Source organism: Polistes dominula, unplaced genomic scaffold (genome assembly GCF_049000335.1).
Source record: "Polistes dominula isolate Pdom_NZ unplaced genomic scaffold, Pdom_raw_medaka contig_22, whole genome shotgun sequence".
Classification (NCBI taxonomy): Eukaryota; Metazoa; Arthropoda; class Insecta; order Hymenoptera; family Vespidae; genus Polistes; species Polistes dominula.
Genome location: NW_028300966.1, coordinates 3,158,359 through 3,179,761, shown reverse-complemented (window position 1 = coordinate 3,179,761; position 21,403 = coordinate 3,158,359). Strand labels below are relative to the sequence as shown.

The window sequence follows — 21,403 nt, the reverse complement described above, 5'->3', positions numbered from 1 at the left end:
AAAGTTTTGTGCACTGAAAAAGTATAAAAACTACTGCTTTATATCGACTATTTATATTTCAATAATATATATATATATATATTTAGATCAAATATAAAGCTATAATATAATTTTTCCTTGCAGTCTTTTATCATCTATTTTATAAACAAAGAAACTATTAGAAATACAAATAAGTTTTTGCCGTTTTTTTATCAAAAATTAGGAATTTATTGTAACAGAATAGTTATTATATCATAATATATTTTAGTTATTAATTATATATATAATTACGTTTATATTCGAAGTATTGTCCATCACCAGCAATTACTTTTTTCCATATTTCAGGCTGCATTCGGATATTACGTCTGAATAACTCTTCATCTTTTGAGGACATCCATGAATGAACCCAATTTGTAGTATCTTCATATGATATAAAGCTCTGATCAAACAGACTAGGTTTCCTTTTGAGAATGACTCAATCTTATTCATTGTTTTCGGTAGAGGGCTCCAGTATTGGTTTTATTCGGATTGAGCAACTCCTAATACAAGACACCCCTGTTTTCGTACGTTTTCGGCCTTCAACTGCGATTTTTGTCTTCTGCGCTAAAGTCACCGGCTTTAAACTTTTAAAACCACTCACGAAAAATTATCTCACTTAAAGCAGAATTATCATATGTTTCTAAAAGCAAAAGATGCGCATCAGCTTCAGATTTTCTTAAATTGAAGAAGTAAATTAAAAATTTCCTTCTACAGTTTCTAAGAAATCCATTGTAATGAACGAAATGTAAGAGAAATCATTTAGAAAAACAAAAGAAAAACTAACAATACTAACTATAATAATAAACTCATAGAAATTAAACAAGCTATAATTAAAAAGGAAAATCAAATACTCCAGATTTTATCTAAAACAAATGTAACAGATATAAATAAATAATCATATTGTTAAATCAGTTTATGATTCCAAATCAAATTTACACCATGATTATGATGCTATTTAAATTAAATGAAGTTATTAGAATCATTAGAATTATTATTAGATGTATTGATAAAAACTATGTTTACTATAATTCTACTTTTTAAAACATTAACTTACTTAGTTAAATTAGTTTTAAGTATATTTGATATGCTGTATAAATAAAATAATTAAATAATATTATTTGTTATAAATATTAATATTGTAAACATTTTTAAATTTAATTTTCTATATTTAGTTATATATTGAGTTCAATAAATTATCTTATTTTCAAACGACGAAAGTTTTCGCGCGCTTTTGAACTTGACTTAAATGTTTAGTTGGTAAGCCTGCTTCTCTACGGCTTCCTTCATTTTATATTGGTTTAATGGGTATGTCGAACAGTTTCTTTCACTTACGAAATCGATTTTGATTATTTAAATTGTTATTGATCTAGTTGTAAATAAGTAAAATTTTATTTTATTTAAATATTATTTATTTTTTCTATCTAATATTTTTTTCTTAATATATGTAAATAAAAGTTTAATTGAAGTATGGAGTTATTTGAGGTTAAGTCGTTTTATTAACGTACTTAGTGTGATACTTGTATACACATATGTTTTTATCATAAATTGAGTAACATTGAATTATTTTTGTTTAGGTCTGTAAATCATGGGTCGAGTAATACGTGCTCAACGTAAAGGAGCTGGTTCTGTATTTAGATCTCATACAAAAAGGAGAAAAGGAGCACCAAAACTTCGTTCTTTGGATTTCTCTGAAAGGCATGGATATATTAAGGGTGTAGTAAAAGTTAGTATTTCATTTTTTAGAAATTAAAATTATTTTTTTTCACATATTCTGTATGGTAAATATCAATAAACTTATGTTTTACTTGGTTGGTCATTATCATGATGATTTCTAGTATACCTACTTCTGAATATAAATGTAGATTTCAAACTAGAGGCTCTTTCTGAAGGTTTATCTGTGTATTTATAAATAATATAATTTTTTCGTTATTGATTATTTAATATTCAATTTTGCATTATAGGACATAATTCACGACCCTGGACGTGGTGCTCCTCTTGCGGTTGTTCATTTCCGTGATCCTTATAAATTTAAAAGACGCAAGGAATTATTTATTGCACCTGAAGGAATGTATACAGGACAATTTTTATATTGCGGAAAGAAAGGTATAAAATCTTATTATTTGATCTGTTATTTGTTATTGTGTATAATTTTTTATTGACATTTTACAGCTACATTACAAATTGGTAACGTTATGCCCGTTGGTACAATGCCCGAAGGTACTATAGTCTGTAATTTAGAAGAAAAAACCGGTGATAGAGGCCGTTTGGCTAGAGCTTCCGGCAATTATGCTACCGTCATTGCTCATAACCCTGATACTAAAAAAACTAGGGTAAAATTGCCATCCGGTGCAAAAAAAGTTATTCCTTCTAACAACAGAGCTATGGTAGGAATCGTAGCTGGAGGTGGTCGAATTGATAAGCCGATCCTAAAAGCTGGTCGGGCTTATCACAAATATAAAGTCAAGAGGAATTGCTGGCCTAAGGTAAGATACTTCATAATATTTGTGTATTTCCTAATATGCATGTATTATATATTTAAATGATGCTTTTAAGACATTTGAAACCTGAATTATAAATAACATGTAGATAAATTTTGACTGATTTATATCGATGATTGAAAAAAATAATCTATATTCAATACAAAGATTTTTAAATTAAACATTTATACTTTTAGGTTCGTGGTGTTGCTATGAACCCAGTCGAGCATCCTCATGGTGGTGGTAACCATCAACATATTGGTAAAGCTTCTACCGTTAAACGGGGAACCAGTGCTGGACGCAAGATCGGTCTCATCGCTGCTCGTCGTACGGGTAGAATAAGAGGAGGCAAAACAGATACTAAGAAAGACGATTAAATTTAAAATTCATTACTCTTTGGTATATGTTGTGCAATAAAAAACAAAAAGACAAAAAAAGCTAATTTTTAATATTTTTTATTGATATCTTTTTACTTTTTCCATATATATAATATGTATATTTATTATTCTAATGAGTATATAATTAGTATGTTTCTTATATCCCTTATTTTATTTTATTATAATGTCGACAAATTTGTCAAGGTGAGTACATAAGATACTATATAAGAAGTATCTTATCTGTAAAATTGACAGTTTTAGTTAGTTTTTAATAAATGAATTCTTATTGGTCGATGAAATCAGCTAGAAATAATGGTTAATTCATTTAACTGAAGCCTATAAATCAAAATACCTACGTATTTCGTTATTATTTTATTAGATTATCAAGTATAATTTTATTTTATTGGAATTTAATATATAAAAATGACAGTTTAGTCATAAATATGATAAGAAACACGTGGAATTGGAATGTTCCCTATTCAGGATTGGTGTATTTCCGGCGGATCTAGAAAGGACGCCATGTTATTATCTATATAGCGTTTCTCTGCCATTTTTGTTGCGTCGACGTTAAGTGTGGCCAGGGGCCTCTCTCTCTCATCATAGAATTCAGTCATCAGGCTTCGTTTGTATCTGATAATAGCGTCAGAAGAGCGCCGGTATTACGACTGTTCTGACAGACGATTAAACTTTCGTTCGCATATTGGCGTACACAATAAGTAAGAAAAAGTATATACAAATATAAGGAAACGGGAACGTTGAACTTTTTTGGCACGGTGAGAGAGTTACGATTTGGGGAGAGTGAGCTACACGAGAATCTACGGCAGAGCTACGAAAACTACGCACAGAGGCGGAGTAATATGAGTAATGCAGCCAACCAGAATGGATCAGGTCTAGAGCAGCAGGTAAGAATGTGTGATATTACAATAAATGTATTTCTAATAAGTTCTGCTGACAATTTTCTTTTTCAAATTGCCTTGTCTCTTCTTCTCCCCTTTTCCCCTGCTTCTTTTTCTCTACTCTTTCTTTTATCTTCTCTCATATATATATCCTTCTATTTCATGCACGTTGCATTTATCCGTTGCATTATTCCTACCCCCCTACCCCTACCCCCTTAATTCTCTCTTTCTCTGTCTTTTTCTCTCTCTTTCTCTCTTCTTCTTTTTATCACTCCTTACGATATTATTATTACAAAATTAGAATGTAGGCGTAAGGGAATATCAAAAGGCATGCGCGAAAACCTTAGCTTTGTATCCCTTTGTTCGGTCAGATATTCAGGAACGCTGATGGCTCGACTCTGAACCAGTTCGTGACGTATGGTTTTATAATGGCGGCAAGCAATTCCGGGAACAGCATGCCTCGTGCCATGACGCACATTACGACGTACTATCGCTTTATTCATTTTCATTAGATTTTTTTTTTCATCTTTTCTTTTATTCTATCTCTAGTAAAATCCCACGCTTGAACGTAATGTAAACTTTGTGATTTAGTTTAAATCGATATCGTTCCACACTGATACAAGCTATCTATTTATCTATCTATCGCTTTCTACCTTGATTATCTATAGAGTGAATAAAAGCAATACGAAATAGCGAGTTCACTATATATTAGATGCTTGACCAAGTAGTCACGAGGCTGTAGCGCGTGTTACATTAATCGCTCGAATTAACTTGATATCGCGGGAAAATGTCGATATTCATGTACTTGCCCTTTTCTTCACTTTTTTTTTATTATTATTTTTTTAAATGTTACCATTGATTCATAATCTTGTAGTGAATATCATAACAGGATGTACTATTACAAAATAAATTAACAAAATTTCGGATTAAAAGTAATATTATCAAATAGATTAAGATTGTAACATATATTGTATAATATATTAACATTTAATTATTAACATATTAAATATTTATATAATATATTAACATATATTGTATAATATATGTTAAGATTATTAACTATCTAATAAGGGTATTCAATGATGATATTTTTCTTTTGCAACAGTTAGCTGGTCTGGACTTGCAGGGCTCCCGCCAACCAAGCGAGGGTCGCTACGTTCCACCACATCTACGAAATAAATCAGCAAGTAAGTATTGAAACTAGTTGTTATTCAAATAACTTTAAGATTAGAGGTTTGCTTTTTAGAGAGTAAAGATTACTTATAATATTCTATAGAATATTTGAAATATATTGGGATTGTTATAATAACATTGAATATTATAATTATAGGTAGTACTCAGTCAACCGGTGACCAACATTCCAATTCTAATTCTCGGTCACTGTATTCTGATAGAGACAGGGGCGGAGATCGGGATAGAGATCGTGAAAGAGAGAGGGATAGGGATAGGGGCCGAGCAGCAGGTCCAGGATTCAGAGATACCCGTAGTGGTGGACGCGACGTCGATTTTGGAAATTTCGGCAACTTTGGTGGACGCAGTAGACGTGCTCCTAATCAAGAAAATGGCAGAGATTATAGATATGCAGGTTCCGAACGTGATCGGCCAATTAGTTCCGGTAATGATCGATGGCAGGAACAACCTAGAAATGATCGTTGGCAAGAGAGTAGAAATGATCACAGAATGGGAAGCGGTGGTGGTAGATGGAAGGACGATAGGGAAGGTGGTAGAGGAGGAGGAAGAGGAGAAATCGATTGGACGATTCCCACAACCAGAGATGAGCGATTGGAGGTGGAACTATTTGGTACTGGTAATACTGGTATCAATTTTAGTAAATACGAGGATATACCAGTTGAGGCTACTGGCGATGACATACCACCACACATCACATCGGTTGGTATAATTCATCCATAAACACTTTTAACACATCAATAACAATGTTTAATAATATTGTTTTAAAATGTATTTTTTTAATATTATTTTAGTTTGATGAAGTCAAGCTGACGGAAATCATAAAAAACAGCATTAGCTTGGCAGGTTATGATAAGCCTACACCAGTTCAAAAGTACGCCATTCCGATCATTATCGGACGGCGCGATGTGATGGCCTGTGCCCAAACAGGGTCTGGTAAAACAGCGGCCTTCTTAGTGCCAATATTAAATCAGATTTATGAGAGCGGACCCCGTGCGCCACCACCGCAGGGCAGTTCTGGAAGACGTAAGCAATATCCATTAGGTCTTGTTTTAGCACCTACGAGAGAACTTGCTACTCAAATTTATGACGAGGCACGCAAGTTTGCGTATAGATCGCGCATGCGACCTGCTGTAGTTTATGGTGGCTCCAATATAGTGGATCAAATGCGAGAATTAGATCGGGGATGTCATTTACTAGTTGCAACTCCTGGTCGTCTTGCTGATATGCTTGGCCGTGGTAAAATTGGCTTAAACAATTGCAGGTATATATTTGTTTTGATACAATTTGATTAAGAAAATTTGTACAATTATGTTATATTAAAATGTCAATATTTTGTAGATACTTGGTATTGGATGAAGCCGATCGTATGCTTGACATGGGTTTTGAACCTCAAATAAGAAAGATCGTCGAAGAGGATACCATGCCACCAACTGGAGAAAGACAAACGCTCATGTTCTCTGCTACGTTCCCAAAGGAGATACAGATGTTAGCTCGAGACTTTTTAAGCAACTATATATTTTTAGCAGTTGGCCGTGTTGGTTCTACATCTGAAAATATTACACAAAAGATTGTATGGGTCGAAGAACAAGATAAACGTTCATATTTACTCGATCTTTTGCAAGCTAGTAGATTTTCAGATCCTTGTGAGTAGTTTTTCTTTAAAAAAAAAAAAAACACGTTTATATTTGAATTTATTGTAGCAAATTTACAAAATAATTGTTATCTTACATTTGTTCGTTTTTAAATATTTTAGCCGCGCTAACGTTGGTATTTGTCGAAACAAAGAAAGGAGCAGACATGCTCGAAGAATATTTACATAATATGGGTTATCCAGTAACCAGCATTCATGGTGATAGAACTCAACGAGAACGAGAAGAAGCATTACGTCGATTCCGTGCTGGAAAAGCGCCAATACTTGTTGCTACTGCTGTCGCTGCTCGTGGTCTTGATATTCCTCATGTTAAGCACGTTATTAACTTTGATTTGCCAGGTGACGTTGAAGAGTATGTTCATCGTATCGGTCGTACAGGACGTATGGGGAACTTAGGTTTGTTTTTAATATATTTATTTCTTATATAAATATATAAATTATATTATAATGTTTCGTAATAATTATGACGCATAATTATTGATTTATTTGTTATGTTTCTAGGCTTAGCAACATCTTTCTTCAATAACAAGAACCATAATCTTGTACGGGATTTGGTATCTCTTCTCGTCGAGGCTAATCAAGAGCTTCCACCTTGGCTCGAAGATTTATTCACGGATGCACGTTATGCCGGTGGTTGTTCTCGTCGTTCAGGTAGTACTAAAGGAGGTGGAGGTGGTGGCGGCGGCGGTGGTGGCGGTGGAGGAGGCGGAGGAGGTGGTGGACGTTTCAGCGGTGGTTTTGGTGCACGTGATTATCGGCAGCAACCAAGCGGTGGATCTACTCGTAATAATGGTCCATCAAGTAGACCAGGTAGTTATGGAGGTAAGATTTATTTATTATCTTTCATCCCCCCCCCCTGAAACTTATTCTCCTACTTTATTTAAAAATAAGTGTTTTTATTTGTAAGATAGTATTGGTATCGATCTTTTCTATATGAATAATTTGAAAAATTAAATTCGTTTGACTCGATGGATTTTCGTGTGTGTGCACGAGACAGAGTTCGAATACACGCGTACACGCTTTAGTGAAATATTATTTACGATACGATTAAATTTTCCAGGCGGTTACGGAGGAGGTTATGGAGGGAATTATAATTCATCATACAACAATACATCTAACAACAGTAGTGGTGGTATACACCCTGATTGGTGGGAAGGATGGGACAAGTAAATCCTTATTGCCATCTCTATTTCCACTTCTACCATTATTAATCTACACGAAAATTGAATTATATGTAAGGAAGACACGTACGACATACACATCCAATATAACGAGCACACGTAACGATGGACGCGTGCGTATATTCTCTCGTATGTTATATATGTATATACACATATACATATATACATATATATATGTATCATATATAATATGTATATACGTATTTATGCATATATACACATATATCAATGGACAGACAGTCTCACGTATAATCCATTCACGTTTGCTAACTGCCTGAGCACTCCAGTTTCCGAAGGAAAAAAAAAACAAAGAAAAAAAAAACCCCGAGCAGCAAACTATCTTGATTGAATTCCACACAATTATTACACACACATAAACACATGTTACACACATTTATTCGTGCGCGTTTTTTGAGTCTTAACAAATCCTCGGTTAATCGATGACGATTATATTTTGTTATCGGATATCAAAGAGATAAAAAGGATTGTTAGAGGTGCCCATAAATAATTTCTAGAAAATAATTAGAAGAAAACTTGGAATAATAATTTCGGACGATAAAAATAATATATTATAATATATATATATATATATATATTTGTATATGTTATAATACATTATAACATATATAATATATATACATATATATATATATATATATATATATATATATATATATATATATATATATATATATGTATCAAGGATATCCGCAAAGAAAATATTGTTAGGATTTGTTAAGCGCTAGTTAGAAATCCAGCCAACGTCTCGTTGCTATTGCGCGTCGACGAATACAAGTAGTATCTAATCAATAACAAATCAAATCGATTGATCGTTAATACCTTTTCCGAAGGTAACAATGTAATACTACATAGTAGATGAAGAAACTTAGTAAAATTTTTTAGAACTCCTGTCGAGACTACGGGGCTCATTGTAGCTTTATTATTTCAATTCTTTGAGAAAAAGAGAGAAAGAAAGAGAGAAAGAGAAAAGAAAGAAAGAAAGAAAGTGAGAGAAAGAGACAGAGAGAAAGAGTAAGAGAGAAAGATAGACAGTGTGAGAGAGACTCTTCATCAATAGATGCAGAAATGATATGAGCACTATTGATCCGTTGAGTTATGCTCAGAATGAATGAATGAATGAATGAATGAATGAAGATGACGTTTCTCAAAGATCAATTATTCGTATCATTTGGTTTCAGTGTACTGCTGGTGTTATTTTCGATTATCAAAACACATTTATCTCTGGCGCCCGTGGTACGTCCAGCCATTATCGCCATATATATTTTGTGACTACAACATCACTTTATTATTCTTTTTTTGTGTATGTATGTACATACATAAGAAGTATACATCATATATACTTTCATACTTTCATATATACATACATATTACGTATGTATTTATGATTATATATATATATATATACGATTTTTTTTGCCCCCCCCTTTTTTTTCTTTTTTTTTTCTTTTTCAAACATAATGTAACTCAGCAACGAATGGTACTTTGTTGTTTTGCCGTCCCCAGAGACAGACTACGTTGTATGTGCCGGCAATATCACGGTTTTAATCGAATAGGCCACGTGAAGTTTTTCTGGGAATCGAATATGAACTCGAGTCCGGGAAAGAATAAATAAATAAATAAATAAATAGGCTACGTCTTAAGGTACCTTTAGAAATCTCATTTCTAGATCTACGTATCTACATTTTGTCATATAAAATAACTTTTTCGTTTAATTGTATCTATTCTTGTGTAGAAAGAGGTATTTATATATGTAGGAGAGGAGGAGGAGGAGGAGGATGTGGTTTGCAAAATGAGCTTATTGATCTGTATAATATTTTCTTTTTTTTTTCTTTTCTTAAATTTTTATTTTGTTATCTTTTTCTTTTTCTTCTGTATCCCTTTTATGTTAGTTTAAACGAGCGAACATTATTCGCATGTGCGCCGATTTCTTAAAGGGAAAACAAAAATGAATACGAAGAAAAGAATAATCCCACTCTCCCATATAAAGATAATTAAGAAAAAAACAAAAACAACAACAACAGATGCATCCATTGCGCGTATACATGAATTTTAATATATTTCCTATAAATCATTTCTAAACGTAACAAAGACGTTGCCCCCTAAGTGACAAAACTGGTACGGTGTGTTATACAAATTGTTCAAACTATAATGTGGTACTGGTTGCGAGAGAGAAAACGAGCGAACGTTTGAGCGAGAGAGAAAGAGAGTGCTTTATACCTGAAAAATAATAAACACTCTTAAACGGATAAATTAAAATTACGGTTGCAGTTACAGGAATTAAGGGGTTTAGTGATAGAGATAGAAAGAAAGAAAGAGAACAAAAATGGGAATAAGAAGAAGAGCATAACAAAAAGTGAATGCATTGCTGGTTTAGCAGAGTTTGAGAAAATAAAAAAAGGAGCAGCAAGCCCCTTGACTTAAAAGGAGCCACAAGAGAAGACGCACTCATAATACCTATTTTATAACTATATTTATCAGTACGATAACGCGCTATATATATACATAACTAAGTACTATTCGTAAATACATAACATTATAAAATAATTGAAAAACGACTGTGATATCGAACGATCTTGTGACATTCAATTTTCAAGCGAATTGAAAGAAAATAAAAATGATAAATGTGAGCAAGAAAGAAGAGAGAGAGAGAGAGAGAGAGAGAGAGAGAAAGAGAAAGAGAAAGAGAAAGAGAAATGAAGAAAAAGAGAAATGAAACATTAAAATGAAAATACAAATATTAAATGTATTAATTTATCGGTATTGAATGTCGGGAAATGTATAGCTCGATGGTGTTCGAGCTGTAAAGTTGGAATATTAAGTCGTTACAATAATAACATGAAGAATAACAAATGGCTGTTGTCCGATTGAGGGGAGGGCTGAACGCTAGCTCTTACGGGTTCCAAAGAGGAAACGTAATTTGGGACATTGTTTCTACTTAAAGTAAATCGCGCATTAAAATATGGTAGATAATCAATGACCATACGACGTGTGTCGTCGTGCCGTGTCGTATTGTGTCGTGTCGTGTCGTTATTCAACGTTAATGAGGACTATTATACGATTACGTTGACGATTACGACGGATATAATATGATCGTTGGTAGGGCTTTATAGATTATCGATATCTTTTGTGCAAACACGTCGAATTCTTACCTAATCCATGTAAGAAAAAGTACAAATTCAATTTGCGTGACAACTGACAGGATTTTTAGACATGTCATACTTATACTTGTTATATTAATAGAATTTATATAGTGCAATCGCGTGCGTGAATCGTATGCCGTGTGATCGTGGACCAAGGGTGTGTGAATGCCTCAATCGCGAGGAACGATGATTATTTCAAAATAGAATTTTCACATAGTTTTTATGAATAATTCTTGGCTTCCGACTATATGGTGCAAGTGGTGTTTCAAACTTTTCTAATAAGATTCGTCTAATCCGAGTATACATATACATACATATACATACATATGTATATATAATATTATGTATTATTATATTTGTGTCAGTTTTGATGCCCTGCCAAGAACATTTTAAAAGAGGAGAAGGATAATCCTCGCGTTAAAAAAAAATAAAAAAGAAAAGTGTATGTATATCATATGTCGATGTAGAATTATTTTTACAATCCGAGGAAGGGTTAAGCGTTTTGATTTAAGTATTGTCCTTTTTTTCTTTTTTTTTCTTGTTTTTCTTTTTCTCTTTATTTTGTATATATAAATATATATATATATATATATATTTCTTTTTTCTTACGTTTTTTTTTTTAATTTTAACAATCGTTGATTTTATCATTATTCTCATGGAAGTAGCGTAAATCGTTAGCTTCTCAATTATTATTTTTTTGTTTTATTACTTTTGCAGACGTTATCACGCAACGTCGCGCGTACACCTAAAAAATTAAATGAAAAAAAATTATATATATTCATATATTTAACAATATGTATTGTTTTACTTGGCGAGGTAAAGAATCCCATTGGATTTTATTATCCTGAATGTGTGTAACGTATGTTAAAAATACGTAATTTTACGTTAAAGAGTAATAAGAATATTAATTATTCGTATTACATATATATGTTTACGTATTTATTTGGTTAAAAGGTATATTTGTTAATCGGTATTAGTTAAAGAAGATAAAAGAAAGAGAAAAAGTAAGAGAGAGAGAGAGATAGAAAGAATAAAAATATGTATATTAAACAATTACTCTTGAATTTTTTAACTGCCATATATCCAAATAATTAAGCGCAAATCTTCTAAAGATACTTTGTGTACAATCTCTTGATGTAATTTATTATGCGCTTTGTAATAATTATTATTTCTGTGAAATAACAAATTCAGGATTATAAAATCCAATTTCATTCCTTAAATATGTTATATTATAAACTTGTATTATTTATTGTATATTGTAATTAGCTCCCAGACGGATCTTAACAAAAAGAACAAAAATTTCATCATTATCTCGCGCTTACACATTCAAGTTTTATGGACGGAAATTATATAAATATAAATATATATATACATATACATAATATTATACATGTATATATATATATAATATTTGGAATAATTTTAAATCTAATTCTGGATAATATTTTATATTTTTTCCATATTATTAATATCATCGTTTCTTATTCGCTTTTATATAATAATTTTATTTAGAATATCGTACAGTTATATTTTGTTTATACAATCACGAACACAGCACTTTGTAGCTCGTAATTCATAGAGAAAAAGAAATAGAGAGAGAGGTAGAGAGAGAGAGAGAGAGAGAGAGAAAGAAAGAAAGAAAGAAAGAAAGAAAGAAAGAAAGAAAGAAAGAAAGGAAGAATAAGTCATAGTTGCTATATCCGTTGCGTAGAAGAAACGGTAAAATATTTTATGGAATGGTCAAATATATTATCAACAGTTTTGTAACATACGATGTATACAAGTATAAGAAAAAAAAAATGAAATAACCAACAACAACAGTAAGAAAAAAAATCAACAAGCAAATGAACAGAATCTAAAACATATTACGGTATTATGATTTAGAAACGTATTAGCATATTTAGAGAGAACATAAGTGAGTGATTAAATATAGTAATATTAAACAATACTATTTATTAATCTATTTACGATTAGTATTTATTTAAATGAGTTTAAAGTTTGTTTCTCGAAAGGCGCAGTTGTCTTGAAACTGTTTCATTTTTCTCTCTCAATTTTTTTTTTTATATTTAACAAGTATCTTTTGTGTCATGTTTGGTCCTCTGAAGTATATCGGACGAGCAGCCTTCGGAAATATTTCATGGATTTCTGTGCTGAAAGAAACTATATGCATATAGTTGATGATGATTATAATGATAATAATTATAATGTTGATGAGGATGATGATAATGATGCTGCTGCTGCTGCTGCTGCTGCTGCTACTGATGATGATGATAATGGTGATGATGGTAATGATGATGATGATGATGATGATGATGATGATGATGATGAGTGGAACGAAAAAAGGGTCGCGCGACCAGAGCATTCATATTCTACTTCGAAATAAGTATGAAAAAAAAGAGAAAAAGCTACAAATTAATAATGATCGTATATTACAAGTGTATCAATGAAACAATGTTTAAACTGTGACTGCAATCATTGCTAAGAGAACAAAATAGCGCGTTTTTTAAAGCACATATACACTAACATACACACAGACATAAGAGACACGTTTAAATATAAATTTATTACATAACATATACACGCTATAAAGATATGATTGCAAGATACATTATATACTTATATATACATACATTTCACATACACATATACACATACACTCAATACACTTACTTAGTCAGACACACTTAAGAGAGTGCAAGCAGTATCAACAAGATTATAAAAGAATTGCGACGTTGTGTGTCGTTAACTAGAAAATTTCTTCACGTGCGAATCTTTCATTGCTTTTTTTTTCCAACATGTTATTTTATTAATGATTTATATACATATATATGTATATGTATATTTTTTTTCTTATCTATTTTTCTTTTTCTTCGTACGCACATTCATTTTCGAATATTAGCGTTTGCGTTGCGATCGTTTCTAGATCATCTTCGGTATTATTTTGTGCATATCATCTAATCTTTAATCATACGTTAGGTATTTTATTTTATTTTTTTTTTTCTAATTATTAGTTTTTCTTTTTTATTTTTTTTTCTTCTTAAGAACAAATTATAATTATATATATACATATATATAGTGCTGATTGAGTGGATGATGAGTAAACGAACGAATAAAAATTAAAGATGCGTTATAACTTAAAACCTGCCATTCGAAAGTTAAGCATGCGCTTAGGTGAAAAATGACGAGTGATTATAACGATGACAATGGTGGTGGGTAATGATGACGATACGTGGACATAAAAAAGAAACGGGATGGCAAAAAATAATGTCTGTTTAACTTTAACGAATGTTTCAATTGGAAAGCGTCGTTCGTCATCGTGTAAAATTATGCGAATGGAATGGAAGTAAATAACGAGAATATAAGAATGTGTAGGAGTGAAAAATAATGAATGAAAGATTGAAAGAGAGAAAGTGTATGTGTATGTATGTGTGTGTGTGAGAGAGAGAGAGAGAGAGATACATAGAAAATTGTTTAAACGAAAATAAGAACAAAAGAAAGGACAAAAAGTCCATGATCGTTTGCGTTGCGTACCGAGATGAACGGCGCTCATTACATTTTCTTTTTGTAACTGTAATGATACTTCTATAGATCTTGCTTCACTGATGGCGAATAATAACTGGAAAATTGTAAGAATTTCATAGTAAAAGATGAACGTACCATTCTGTCGGTTGGTCTCTTATTAGTAATATTGCACATATACGCACGTTTATGCCTAGATAAGGAGAGAAAGAAAGAAAGAAAGAAAGAAAGCAAAAATATAATTGAGCGAAAGTGAATGAAAGAAAAAGAATGAAAGAGTGTGAGAAAGAAAATGAAAGAAAGAAATAAAGAGGAAATGGGTGGATTGAAACAACATGAACAATTGCAACAACAACAGCAACAAGAAGAAAAATTTAACTGTACGTCGTACGGCTATCGAAAGAAATAATAAATAAAAGAAAGTGTCTCAAGTAAATTAAAAATAAATAAAAAAAAATAAAAATAAAAATAAAAAAAATAAAAATGAAAATAAAAAAAAAAGAATAAACAACCAGCCTTAAAGTAATACAAGTGTGTGTATATGACTATATAAAAGTATACACATCTCGTTCATTAGCGAATAAGTTCGCGACACGGTTCACCGAAAATAAATGCGTGCTCGTGCTCCCAAAAGAAGAAGACTCGGGTGAAGAATGATTTTATTAGTGTCAATATTGTTACAAAATATACTATACTTCATACGGGTCGATGTATCGCGCATGTTCAGTAACTGTTTATTCGTTCGGTGATTCTTTCGTTTATTTATAGTATTATTATACAGGAAGTGACAGGAGACTTCTACGAAATGAATCGATATAATAATAAAGGTGCGAAAAGGATTGAAATCTTGTGAAATATTTTATATTTTCATTATTTATATCCCTCGATATTAATATTTGTATTATTATTTTTTTTCGGCGCGTTTTTAATCTACCGTTCGGGTAAAAATGTTGACATTAATTTTATTTCTGTATTTAAAATAACAAAAGAAAAAGGTGAAAGATTTGAATATAACATATCGAAGCACATAATGATTAAATAATACATGTTTTATTTGAAGCATCTTGAAGATCCATCGATAATTTATCTATAAGTCGATAATTGAGAATATTAATTTGAAGTATTGATCGTAATACTTTTCAAATTTGTATGTAAAGCCCGCTTCACCGAGCGTTGAGTTATCACAAACTTTCATTGGTGGGGAAAAGTCGCGTGCGCTGGACCAATCACATAAGACCACGATCGCAATGGCGGTTTGGTTGGACAGTTTTATGTTATCGGCTGGATGAGTATATCTTTTTGGAGATAGACTGTTTCTTTACTTATTTATAAAATTACACCGAAGATTGGGAATCAATTTAATATTCAGTCATGTATAACTACGTCTTCTTATTGGTTTTATTAGATTTATCTTTTGATTGTAAGTAATCCTAACCTAGGTCGTTAAGTAAAGTAATTTGTATAAATAACATAATATAGATGTTTGAATGTTAATTTTAGTGGTCGGCAGTGTTTCACAATTAGAAATTGATAAGCATTTGGAGTTAGGTAGAGAATTCCTTGTACATGGACAATTGCAGGATGCATTGTCACATTATCATGTGGCTATTGGTAAGTTTGTTGGTTATATTTGTGTAGACATATCATTCTTCATATTTAACCATATTCTTCATATTTATTTTAGAGGGAAATCCTAATAACTATTTAGCATATTATAATAGGGGTATGGTATATTTGGCATTAGGAAAAGCAAAATTCGCTATTCTTGACCTTGATAAGGTCTTAGAATTGAAGCCAGATTTTACAGGAGCTAAAATGCAACGTGGAAATGTATTATTTAAACAAGCTAAGTTTGACTTAGCGGAAAGAAACTATAAAGAAGTTGTATGTACCTGTTAATATATAATTTATTTGGTGCGTTGATTTATATAAATTAGAATATATGTGTTGTGTATCGGTAGCTTGAAGTGGAACCGAATAATGAGGAAGCTGCAACTATGTTATTTACAATATCAAATCTTGAAACGGATATGCAATATGTAGAAGATATGGTTAAAAATAGGGATTGCAAGACTGCGATCCAACAAATAACACGACTTATAGAAACTTGTCCATGGTCGCTTGAACTTAGAGAATTAAGAGCGGAATGTCATGACGCTTTAGGAGATTATATGAGTGCTATTAGTGATATACGTTCTACTACTAAGTTATTATCTGACAATACAGAAGGTTATTATAAGCTATCTGCAATGCATTATCGTGTTGGCCAAGTAGAAGAATCACTGAGGTGAGATGTGTGTACTTTTCACTGCGAAATTAATTACTTTCAGATTCATAATTATGGATTTTAATGTACCATTAATGTTTAGGGAAATTCGAGAGTGTTTAAAATTAGATCCAGAACATAAAAAGTGTTTCCCATTTTATAAAAAAGTTAAAGAAGTATCTAAATTTCTTGGAAAAGCAGAATCCTTAGAGGAATCCAATCCTCAAGGTTGTATAGAATCTGCTGAACGCGTACTCCGTATAGAACAAACTGTAAAGTATGTTAGATATCCTGCCCTACAGTTCCTCTGCAGATGTTACACTGCTAATTCGGAACCAAGCCGTGCAGTTAACAGTTGTCAAGAAGCATTAAAAATACGAGAAGAGCCATCTACTTTGTGCGACAGCGCGGAAGCATATCTTGCTAGTGAATTATATGACGACGGTAAAGTTGATTTGTCTATTAGGATACAGTTATTTTCATATAATTGTAATTCATTTGATAAATTTATTATATTTGTTTATTTTTTGATGCAGCGATAAGAGATTATAAAAGAGCATTAGACATTGATCCTTATTTCCAAAAAGCAAAACGAGGATTGCAGAAAGCTCAACAACGGCAGAAGATTTCAGAAACGCGGGATTATTACAAAATATTAGGAGTACCTAGGACAGCTTCGAAACGCGAAATTACAAAAGCGTATAGAAAAGCGGCACAAAAATGGCATCCCGATAACTTCCAAGAAGGTGAAGAGAAGAAACAAGCGGAGAAGAAATTTATTGATATCGCTGCTGCCAAAGAAGTACTAACTGATGACGAAAAAAGAGCTAAATTTGACCAAGGGGAAGATCCATTGGATCCTGAATCTGGAAAGCATCAGCAAGGCTTCAATCCCTTCCAAGAATTTCATCATTTTCATGGTTCACCTTTCCAATTTAAATTCCATTTCAATTAGTTATGCAATATGGAATTTAACATGCATTTCGATTTTTAGCGCAGCACAACTGAAATCTTTTGTTTCTGTGCTATATTTTTCGTCGCGTATAATTTCGAATTTGGCTAACAACTTTATTTTTCAAATATGATTTCGCTAAATCTTCTACTCGTTGGTATTCTCGCATTAAAAATATTTCCAAAATTGAAGGACCACATTCGAAAGAACGATTTGTGACGGATCGTATTATTAGAAGACGTAATCTTATTACTAATAACACTGCATAACGGAAGTGCGTGATTAATTTATCATTGATGATTAGCTAATTATAAGCTTATATATATATGTATATATAAGCAATATATATACACACACGCATGTTGATTAAACATTTACGTATTTTCTATACGCAGACTGAATCAATAAATATCGTCGAATGTACATCAAGTTAATACGCGTTATGGATAAAATGAATTTTTTTGAGTTATGATATTGAATATAACCAACGAAGTCTATCATTGTTTTAGGATAATCATTTTACGATGATCCTATTGTATCGATTGTAGATACTTTTTATCGAATATCTATTGTGTATGGGTTTTTCGAGATGTATTTTTACTCGATGCCATTGATTATCAGCGAATAAATAGGACAATGCTGTGCGCGTGTGATGTTTGGATGAGTGTGAGTCTGAATTTTATGTAAATATTTTATCTCTAATCATTGTTTGAAAGTATATTTGAATAATTTATACAGATAAATACGGACAAACATCGAATTGTGTAGTAGTATATCCTTTTATAATCCTCCAAAACAACGTTAAATTCATAAGTTTATCTTGTTCTCTCAATTCATTTAATTTTATTTCTCTTTCACCTATTTTTTTGTAAATTTCTTTCTTCGCTTTTTCAATTTCTTCCTTTTCGCCGCTGCCAATTTCTTTCTCTTACGTAATCGTACTTGAAGATCATTGTACTCACCCAATTCATGTCTTACCATATATCCTCTCCATATTGTTTGAATAATCGTAGCAGCACGATCCAAAATCGCTTGATACTTAGCTTCCTCTTCTAATCTTTTAATTTCAGCTAGATTTGCATTGATTATTGCCTCCCTCTCGTCTTTCATAATACGCAAATCTTGAATTTCGATTTTCTGTTCTTCAACTTTTACCTTTTGAACGAACGTAAGAAAATTATTCAACAAACTCGATAAGAAAAAGGAACAAAAAGAACAAATAGAAAAAAAGACCTTTAAATTGTCTATCTCATGTTGTAGTTGTTCGATCTTATTATCATATCGTTTGTTCCACTTATTCATTTCATTCTCCATAGTTTTAATATTATCTTCATAGTATGAACAAAGTTTTCCAGTAAATATTTCCTCCAAGCTTTGTTCCTTTCGATATTCGTTCAATTCATTCAAAAGATTTTGCTCTTCTACGTCGTGTTTCAATTTTTGTTGAGTTAATCTCGCTTTTTCCCAATTTTCAACGTAACCTGAGAACATAAGTATTTTTATATGTATATAGAATTATTATTTGATTAAAATATATCTAAATAAAAGTTTGGTAAATGAAAAGAGAGATGATTTGTATATTAAATTAAATATATTATTTTAATTTAAAAATATTTTTACTATTATATGATTATACTATGTCTTTTTCGTTATTATTATTATTATTGTTGTTGTTGTTGCCAGTGATCACAAATTGGATTACGTTCATTTTCTTTGATTGATGCAACATATTACAAATACAATTAATAATCACGTACTCATTTTCAATGCTATCTCGTAAACAGTATCGTCGACTTTTCCATTTGTTATCTGAGCCAATTCTATTAATTCTCTTTTCTCGCGTTCCTTTCTGCTAGTTTCATCTTTGATCAATTCTCGTAATTGATTAACTTGATTCTCCCAAATCCTACAATTTTCTTCGAGATCATGTTCGTCCTCGAACATTTTCGCGATATTATTCACTTCTTGTTCGAGTCTTTCGAATTTTCGAAAACGTTTGATCTCATCGAGTGTCTCACTTAAAATCTTGTGCATGTAAGTTCTGAAATATTACCCCTTACGAAAGGTAAAATTTATTTAACAATTCGAGTACTAGGAACAAATATATATATATAATTTATAAACATATTTATAAAAAAAATTATTAATAAAAATTTGATTAATCACCTTCCCTTTCTTTACGCGTATAAAAATTCGTTTTACAAAATTTGTTGATATGTGTTGATAACAAAAAAAAAAAAAAAAAGAAAAGAAATATATTACTATTAATTCACAAACGACAAATACGAACCTGTCTCTCTGAAGTTTTTCTGCCACTGACAACGTCAATGGTGGCAAATTAGCTTCCTTCCTGAATATTCTATGAGGATCCCTCGAGATATCGTATTTTTCATTTATGGGTTTTACAATATCGTCCCAAAGATCATTGATCTCCGCTGGTATAGCATATCTTAAGATAGCTAAATGATTAACGCATTCCTCAAGGACACAGGCTATCACTTTTGCTTCGTATAATGATAAAATTGATGGAGGATAAACATCGATTTGCAAACTCATTACTGCTATATCATCCGATTTTTCGAATCTTTTTTTAAGTATTAACACTTCCGAGATCGTCGTTCGTTTATCTTTGATTGGCTGTATATTTATTATAAATGTTATACAATAACCGTGTTATAAGATGCCATGTTGAAGGAGGGCTACCTGAATTTTTTTCTGGCTGTCGATCGAAGAAGTTTCTGCTTCCATATCGATTGAGATTTTTGGTAATCGAAATATACTTGGTCTAGATTGCAATATGGTTCCACGTTTTTTATATCTTATTAAATCTTCTCCTTGTAAAAGTTTTTTCGGTTCAACGTCAGAAATGGCTGTAGTCGTATCTTCTTCTTTTTTTATACTTTCTTCCCTCATTCCTTCTATTACCTAAACATTTGGTTTTCTTTTTTTTTATTTAAATAGAATTTTTCAGATTTTTTAAATTAATAAAACATATATAATATAATATATATTATAATTATATACTATTATACATAAATTTATATTTTTATATTATTTTATATTATTATATGTAATATAAATATATAATTACATACAAATAAATATATAAAATTAAAATTTAATTTAAATTAAAAAAAATTAAAATAAAATATTAAAATTAAAATTAATGAAAATATTAAAAAAATATAAATATGTGTTCTTTTATCGATTTTTAAAATAAAATATATTTATGAGTATTTGTTTAGTATTGACATAAAAGTTAAAATTGATTATATTTCTCTTACCATCGTTTCTTTATCGATATTTGAAATCTTATTTAAATTCATAACCAAAGAAATAGCACTTTTCTTCTTTATAATCTCAATTGCAGTATCCTCTTTAGAAATATCACGAATGTCGATCATACCTATTCGTTTTTGATCCAGCACAATCGATGATATTGTACTTAAAGGATTTTTCTTCATGAAATTTTGCACGTTTTCTTCACTGCTTGTTTCTGAATTCTCTGCCATGATTTTCTTCAATTTTTTTTATATGAAATATATTCTAATTTTGATAGTATATTTATATATAATATTTAGGAATTAAAAAAGGTTACTTTTTTTATTAATGTTATAGAAGAAATCAGTTTTCTTCTGTTTTTTATTTTTTCCTTTGCTTTGTAACGAGTCATAATGAAAAAGTTTACGCGCATGTGAATGTTTCATTTTGAAA

General features: G+C 31.1%; 4 protein-coding genes across 6 annotated transcripts; 3 read left to right on the top strand and 1 right to left on the bottom strand.

Annotated features, from left to right (window-relative positions):
* Positions 1–1,289: 1,289 nt before the first annotated feature.
* RpL8 (ribosomal protein L8) lies at positions 1,290–2,937 on the top strand. 2 transcript variants are annotated; one of them, XM_015330913.2, is made up of 5 exons: positions 1,290–1,323; positions 1,593–1,741; positions 1,980–2,121; positions 2,188–2,501; positions 2,693–2,937. In XM_015330913.2, the coding sequence occupies exons 2-5, from the start codon at positions 1,604–1,606 to the stop codon at positions 2,870–2,872; spliced, it is 774 nt and encodes a 257-aa protein (XP_015186399.1). In that variant the 5' UTR covers positions 1,290–1,323; positions 1,593–1,603; the 3' UTR covers positions 2,873–2,937. The 2 variants fall into 2 exon arrangements, with proteins under 2 accessions (XP_015186399.1, XP_089029268.1); XM_089173142.1 differs by lacking the exon at positions 1,290–1,323 and adding an exon at positions 1,370–1,500.
* Positions 2,938–3,392: 455 nt separating this feature from the next.
* On the top strand, positions 3,393–15,316 carry bel (ATP-dependent RNA helicase bel). The gene is made up of 8 exons (XM_089173140.1): positions 3,393–3,774; positions 4,874–4,955; positions 5,099–5,658; positions 5,751–6,220; positions 6,298–6,602; positions 6,713–7,006; positions 7,112–7,432; positions 7,671–15,316. The coding sequence occupies exons 1-8, from the start codon at positions 3,730–3,732 to the stop codon at positions 7,778–7,780; spliced, it is 2,187 nt and encodes a 728-aa protein (XP_089029266.1). The 5' UTR covers positions 3,393–3,729; the 3' UTR covers positions 7,781–15,316.
* Positions 15,317–15,466: 150 nt separating this feature from the next.
* P58IPK (dnaJ homolog subfamily C member P58IPK) lies at positions 15,467–18,449 on the top strand. 2 transcript variants are annotated; one of them, XM_015330912.2, is made up of 6 exons: positions 15,467–15,891; positions 15,972–16,082; positions 16,156–16,355; positions 16,433–16,758; positions 16,841–17,181; positions 17,274–18,449. In XM_015330912.2, the coding sequence occupies exons 1-6, from the start codon at positions 15,843–15,845 to the stop codon at positions 17,690–17,692; spliced, it is 1,446 nt and encodes a 481-aa protein (XP_015186398.1). In that variant the 5' UTR covers positions 15,467–15,842; the 3' UTR covers positions 17,693–18,449. The 2 variants fall into 2 exon arrangements, with proteins under 2 accessions (XP_015186398.1, XP_089029267.1); XM_089173141.1 differs by having other exon boundaries at positions 15,951–16,082.
* Positions 18,450–18,544: 95 nt separating this feature from the next.
* LOC107071692 (uncharacterized) lies at positions 18,545–21,201 on the bottom strand. Its single transcript, XM_089173113.1, has 5 exons — positions 21,019–21,201; positions 20,393–20,614; positions 19,980–20,350; positions 19,447–19,730; positions 18,545–19,170 (listed from the first exon to the last, which is right to left on the bottom strand). The coding sequence occupies exons 1-5, from the start codon at positions 21,199–21,201 to the stop codon at positions 18,548–18,550; spliced, it is 1,683 nt and encodes a 560-aa protein (XP_089029239.1). The 3' UTR covers positions 18,545–18,547.
* Positions 21,202–21,403: the final 202 nt, after the last annotated feature.

Coding starts and splice junctions, on each gene's coding strand:
- RpL8 (XM_015330913.2), top strand. CDS start 1,604: ATGGGTCGAGTAATACGTGCTCAACGTAAAGGAGCTGGTTCTGTATTT. Junction 2,122..2,187: donor TTTATATTGCGGAAAGAAAG/GTATAAAATCTT, acceptor GACATTTTACAG/CTACATTACAAATTGGTAAC. Junction 2,502..2,692: donor AGAGGAATTGCTGGCCTAAG/GTAAGATACTTC, acceptor TTATACTTTTAG/GTTCGTGGTGTTGCTATGAA.
- bel (XM_089173140.1), top strand. CDS start 3,730: ATGAGTAATGCAGCCAACCAGAATGGATCAGGTCTAGAGCAGCAG. Junction 3,775..4,873: donor GATCAGGTCTAGAGCAGCAG/GTAAGAATGTGT, acceptor CTTTTGCAACAG/TTAGCTGGTCTGGACTTGCA. Junction 7,007..7,111: donor AGGACGTATGGGGAACTTAG/GTTTGTTTTTAA, acceptor TTATGTTTCTAG/GCTTAGCAACATCTTTCTTC.
- P58IPK (XM_015330912.2), top strand. CDS start 15,843: ATGTATAACTACGTCTTCTTATTGGTTTTATTAGATTTATCTTTTGAT. Junction 16,759..16,840: donor CAAGTAGAAGAATCACTGAG/GTGAGATGTGTG, acceptor ATTAATGTTTAG/GGAAATTCGAGAGTGTTTAA. Junction 17,182..17,273: donor TAGTGAATTATATGACGACG/GTAAAGTTGATT, acceptor TTTTTGATGCAG/CGATAAGAGATTATAAAAGA.
- LOC107071692 (XM_089173113.1), bottom strand. CDS start 21,201: ATGGCAGAGAATTCAGAAACAAGCAGTGAAGAAAACGTGCAAAATTTC. Junction 19,731..19,979: donor GAAAAACTTCAGAGAGACAG/GTTCGTATTTGT, acceptor GTAATATTTCAG/AACTTACATGCACAAGATTT. Junction 19,171..19,446: donor CGAGATAGCATTGAAAATGA/GTACGTGATTAT, acceptor TTATGTTCTCAG/GTTACGTTGAAAATTGGGAA.